The following is a 6,096-nucleotide window of genomic DNA, read 5'->3' as shown; positions in this document are numbered from 1 at the left end:
AGAGACAGTGAGAGGTTTGGAAGGGGGCCTCGAGCCCCTACGGGTGGGAGCAGCGTTGAAGTCCGTTTGCCTGGGAGTCTGGGGCTGGATTCAGAAGATGCATCATCACAGTGCCAGCTGATGCCTTTGCTGTGGCTCCTTCCCCCAGAGGTGGTGTTTGATAATAGGGTTTTGTGGCAGGCCATCCCCTCCATCCGTTCCTGATGGTCAGAAGGCAGGAGAGGCTGAGAGGTTGTCACCTGCCTCATTTACAGAGAGGCTGATCCATGTGGGAAATCCCAGTAGGATTCCACATTGTTTTCCCAAAAGACACAAATTCTACAATATGGCACTAGCATATCCTATTCACGGGGAACCATCTGCATGGTGCTGACAGTCTATTCTGTCCAGAAAGCTGTGGATTATACGTACTCCATGTTTCAAAATGTTGTCAAATACACTCTTCACTGCCCCACTTATGATGTTATACCTAAGGAGGAGTGAAAAGTTGAGCAAAGTGCAGAAAAAGAAAAAAAATAGCAGTAGGATTCTTGATTGCTAGCCACAAAACCCAACTTTATTGAAGTACAACGTACATACAGAAAAGTGCACAAATCGAAAGTTAACAGCTCGAAGAATTTTCACAAACTGAATACACGCAGATAACCAGCAACCAGGTCAAGAAACAGAACATCCTAGAAACTCCCTTTGTGCCCCTTCTGCTTACCATCCCCTCAAGAGTAACTGATATCTTACTTGCAACAGCAGAGGTTAGCTTAGCCAGGTTTCGAACTTGATAGAAACAGAATCATATAGTATGTACTTGCCCATCTCGCGGGTCTCACCCCATGCTGTGGATCATTCGTGCTCATTGCTGTATAGGATTTCACAGTGTGACTATACCACAATTTGATTATCCATTCATTTTGGGCATTTGGGTGGTTTCCAGTTTTGGGTTATTATGATTAATGCTTCTATGAACATTCTAGCACATTTCTTTTGGTGAATATATGTACACATTTCTGTTGGGTATACATCTAGGAATGGAGTACATTCAACCCAGGCTATTTCATTGAAGAATAAGGAGTTCATTGGATGGAGCTTGGAGGCTCAAAGAGTTGAGAAAAAGCTAGAAAGAAGACCTAAAAAGATGGGCGGGGATGAGACAGCTCAGTAGGGCCAAGGAATGGTCTTCTCAGGACACTGCCATCCCTGGACATTGTTACCAGTGGACATGCCATCCCTGCAGCCTACCAGTCCTAGACACCCCCACCCCCCACCCCCACCCCCCCCGCTGGGCCGCTGCCATCCCTGGACCACTGCAGCTCCCATGAAATGAACCTCAGCATCCCTTCATTTCTGCGTCACTTGCTCCAAGCTCACACTCCCAAGCAGGGGAGTCCAAGTAGTTCACCCAGGGTCACTGGCCACTCCCTGGCTGGTTGGTGCTGGAAAGGGGGGGTGCACCTGAGAGACAGGGAAGACCTCCCCACTTCAGCATCCACAGTGGAAGGGGTTACTGCATCCCACTGAATTTATATGTAAGGGGTGATTTCCCCCTAGAGGAAGAGGGGTCAGATGCTGGATAGCCAAACTGGAGACACAAAATGACAAGTGTCCACTACAAGATCACTCCATTTCATTCACCTCCCAATGATTGCTAGAAGGGGGACGGGGCTCATTCACACGTTGGCGCATCTCATAGCCCATGTACTCAAACTGGTCTTTAAGAAGACTGCTCTGAGCTCAGGGACACTTCAGAAGAGGCAAGCCATAAGAAATGCCATAGGTTTGGAAGGAAAAGGTACAGTAAAAGACAAGCATCTCACAGAGCAAAGTAAGGAAGAGAGGAAGAAAAAGAAAAAGAGGAAAAAAAGGGGAGGCAGAATATGGAGGGACAGTAGAAGTAAAAACACAGGGGAGAAAGTCTGGCGGAAGACTAGAAGAACATTTTTTTCTTGACCTGATTTATAGCCCGTTTCCATGCTGTCCCACTTTCTCCGCGTCTCTGATGTGCTTTTATGAATTGTGCTTTGCTTTATCAGGTTAATGATGTTGACATGGACCACAGAATAAAGAGACGCTGGTCATAAACCAAAATAGAGAAGGATTTGAAATCGTATTATCACGTACAGCATACAGTTCTCCTATAGTTTGAGCACACAGCTTCCTAACAACACTGATATTATCAGTGAGCTTTAATGCAACTAAAAATGGGTTTCAACAAAAGAAACAAAGAATAAGAATGTACTAAAACCATTTACAAGGGTAGCAAGTCATTAACTGATCTGAAATTATATTTGGCTCTTTGCAGATTATTCCTCCAACTGAACAGTGGTAACTTTGAAGTCATGCCTTCTTCCCTATGTTATATCTTGGCATTTAGTACATTTTATTTGTTTTAAATGATAATCAGAGCTTTCATCTGTGCAGCACCTCTCGATATCCTCTAGACAGAAAGGCGGGAGGAGGAATTACCATTATCCCCGATGTGCAGGTTAGAGCATCTCAGGCTCACAATGGCTTGCCCTCTATCACACAGCAAGCCGCTGTCAGAGCCAGAGACAGGGTTTCCAAACAAATGGAGCAGAACAAACTTAGACAAAGAGCTCTCTGCCCCCATGGTTTATTCTGTTCTTTCATCGGGGGTGGTCTGAGTTTGTTTAAGGTGGCGCCTGCGAGTTTCTCTCAGAAAAACCAAGAGCTGTCTAACCTTCCACTGGGGCATCCACGGATCATCTTCCATAAGCTGCCAGAATACGGACCAACAGGCCTCCTCCCGGAGAAGATGGGACACGAGCTGCCCAGTGGACCACAGGGCCAGTGCTTTGCAGCAGGAGGTTCAGGTCGTTTGGGGGTCTACCCACCTGCACCCAGGGAGACCTGGAAGGCAGCGTAGCTCACAGGTTCAGGGAGGGCTCTGGGCCAGACCACCTCTACTGAGCCCCCGTTTTCCCGCTTACCATCTATAACTTTGGGGAAACGACAGGACCTTTCTGTGCCTCAGTTTCCCTCTCTTTAAAACAGATGTACTCTCGTGGCATTTATTTATTGTTGGAGGATTAAATAAGTGAATACGTGGCAATGCTCAGATCAGTAGATGGCACCTAGTGGGCTGCTGCCCCAATGCCTCACTCCTCTGGGACAGGGGCCACCCTGTGAAAGCCCACGGGGCCTAGTGCTTTGCCCAGAATGGGTCCTTATTGACACAACCCATGTTAGAACTACTGAGGAGGAGCCAGAATAGGAGGGAGCAGGAAGAGGTGGCGTATGGAGAGGGACGATGGCACCCTTGGCCGGGCCAGCTGGAGCACGTAAACAGATGGCTGTCATGGTGTACATTTACAGTTAAGCCTGCTTCAGTATCCGCCCAGCATCTACACTTGTAGGAGGACCACCTCCAAGGTGGTCAGCGACAATCAGTGGGAAACAGAGGCCGGGGCCCTTGGTGGGGTCTGGGCCACATGGCCGCAGGAAGATACACACTAAGAAAACCATCAATGCTGTGGTTTCTTTTCTTTCTAGTAGGAAGATGGAAAAGCAGGAAATATGAACTTTCAGAACTGCTTATCTAGGCATGGAGGTGGAAATTTACCCATATATTTCAGTTGGTCAAAATGCTCTAATTTGGTACTGAATTACTGTGAATGGGGGTTGTTGAGTACAGTTTTTCTTTTCAACAAATATCCACTGACATATATTAAGTTGATATATTTAAACTTGGGAATTGATGTTTAAAAAATTTAAACGCTTAAATCCATATTTATCTTTCCTTGGCACATTTGTTATTTGGCTACAAAAATGTCTATTTGCTTTGCCAATAAAGAAAATACTATGAAAACAAAAAGAAAAGTGAAATTGAATGCAATGAAGAAAACCAATGAGAAGACGAGACAGGCCCCAGCGATCCTGGTTGGGCAGGGATGGGTGTGGGTGGAGCTCCCTAAAGCTAAGAGCATGCACGGTCTCCACCAGGGGTTTTACTGACAGAGAAGGAGATATTTTCATAACCGACAGTCAGAGAATGGTGCAGAAGAACTTCTTCTCTCGGAAGGGGTTTTCTGACGCAGGCACTGGGGTGACGAGGGGGTCTTCCCGCACGTGGGCTTCACAGTACGCCAGGAGGTCGGCAGCGGCCTGGGAGACCTGTGGGAGACACAGCACAGGCGCTGGGTTAAAGGTCAGTTCAGAGCAGGTCCGGTGCACAGGTGTCCATGTGGAGAGTGGACAAGTCCAAGGATAGGCTGTGTTGTGTTCAAGGCCAACGACAAGGCCATTCCCAGCCTGGAGAGAGAGTGTGTGCAAACCCCGAGGAGACGGGTTTGGAAATACGTCTCTGAGGAAAGACATGTTGCCCCAGTATGGCAGACCACCATCTAGAGAGGAATGAGAAGCAGCGTAAGGTCCAGACATCCTTGCTTTACTCTCAGTTGAGTGATGAGTGGATGATCCAGGCCAGTCGCCTCACAATTACTCTGCTAAATCATTTCTAGATGAATAAAGCAGAATGCTGGCCCTGACCAAGCCAGTGTGATTGTACTTATTATTATTGCTTGTTTTATTGCAATACAGTCTCATGAACAACATAGAGACACACTTTATCCTCCTCAAAAGAACACATATTATGGGGCCGGCCTGGTGATGTAGTGGTTAAGTTTGTGCCCTCTGCTTTGGCGGCCTGGGGTTCATGGGTTTGGATCCCTGGCATGGACCTACACACTGCTCATTAAATTACGCTGTGACGGCATCCCACATACAACATAGAGGGAGATTGGCATAGATGTTAGCTCAGGGACAATCTTCCTTAAGGAAAAAGAGGAAGATCGGCAACAGTTGTGAGCTCAGGGCCACTCCTCCTCACCAAAAAAAAAAAAAAAAGAGAGAGAGAGAGAACACATATTATAAGTATATCATATTTTAGGTTACATATTATAAACACATATGTTTTAACTCAGAATGGCCAATCCCCTGTAGAGAGTGTTGCTCCTGACCAGAAAGCACTTTCTCCACCATTTTCCTTCCAGGCTTCTCTGAAGCCTGCTAACACATGGCAGTTGTGCATCCAACGCTCCCCCTAGCTCAGGAGCAGGAATTCCAGAGGAGGAGCTGGTGGGAGAGGCGGAGGGCCGAGAAGCTTTTGCTAAGAGGAAGATGAAGTTAGCTCATTTCACTTGTGGTCTGTGTCACGTGCTCAGCAGAGGAATGGCCTGAGCAGTTACCTCATCCTGCCAATTAGGCTGTTCTGCCTGCAAGAGCTTATTAGAGGCCACAGGAAGGCATAAGTATATCCTTTTAGTACCTTCAATGTCTAAATTTTCTCTAGAATGACAAAGACACTCCACAAATGAACAAAAAATGTTTTAAGGCCTCCAGTGCGTACAAACCACACACGTTCCCTCTAGGTTTTTAAAATCAGCCCATTTTCCAGAAATTCTTCTGATTTCCAGACCAGACTCACCCCAATTTAGCAGGCGGATGGAATTCTACAAATAATTCCAGTTGAGATATATAATGCATTTTTCCCTCAAACAAAACAACTAGGAGTTGAGCAGATGAGTCAACCTAAACTCTAAGAAAGTCCACATTTTTGGCAGTGTGGAGTGGAGAACGGGGTATCAACGAGCAGCAGGCTTCGGTTCCATTCCACCCCTAAGGTGGCTGTGCGACCTTCAGCAAGCGCGTCAACCTCTTGGGCTTCAGTTCCCTCATTGTAAAGTTCAGGAGTTAGATATCTCTTAAGTTCCTTTTACTCTAAATGGTCTATAATTCCGCCTCCGACAGCACCGTGGCCAGTATTTTAGACCCTGAAGACGTGTCTGTTGGCTTGGGAGCGTTTGAAGTTTGCAGGGGTGTACAGGCCAGCGATACAGGAATTGCTCAGGTTAGGCGGAGGCTGCACATACAGGCCCCGGGGAGGGGCAGTCCTGCAGGGACCCTGGGAAGCCATCACAAGGGACTGTAGCGCAGGATCAGGAAGCTACTCTGAGGCCAACAAAGCTGCGATGGAGACACAAGCGAGGCGGAATCACACTGTGAGGCAGCAGCACCTGGGTGTGGAGCCCTGCCCGCAGCAGGCTTGCTGCACCTTCCGAAGCAAAGCCCAGCGCTCTCCCCGAC

The 6,096-nt window shown here is 47.3% G+C and overlaps 1 protein-coding gene across 8 annotated transcripts in view; it reads right to left on the bottom strand.

The window, feature by feature from the left end:
• Window positions 1–534: 534 nt before the first annotated feature.
• Window positions 535–6,096, bottom strand: part of GNG4 (G protein subunit gamma 4) — a 70,597-nt gene continuing 65,035 nt past the window's right edge. For all 8 annotated transcript variants that reach the window (XR_011423713.1, XM_070228923.1, XM_070228946.1 and 5 more), the window contains one exon: window positions 535–4,125. Coding sequence is in view for 7 of the 8 variants with exons in the window: in XM_070228923.1 (XP_070085024.1) it covers window positions 3,997–4,125 (129 nt within the window). In the remaining variant the exon portion in view is untranslated. The remainder of the gene's footprint in view (window positions 4,126–6,096) is intronic.

Source organism: Equus caballus, chromosome 1 (genome assembly GCF_041296265.1).
Source record: "Equus caballus isolate H_3958 breed thoroughbred chromosome 1, TB-T2T, whole genome shotgun sequence".
In the NCBI taxonomy this organism is placed as follows: Eukaryota; Metazoa; Chordata; class Mammalia; order Perissodactyla; family Equidae; genus Equus; species Equus caballus.
Note: the sequence above shows the minus strand (reverse complement) of the source record. Positions and strands in the feature narration are given on the sequence as shown.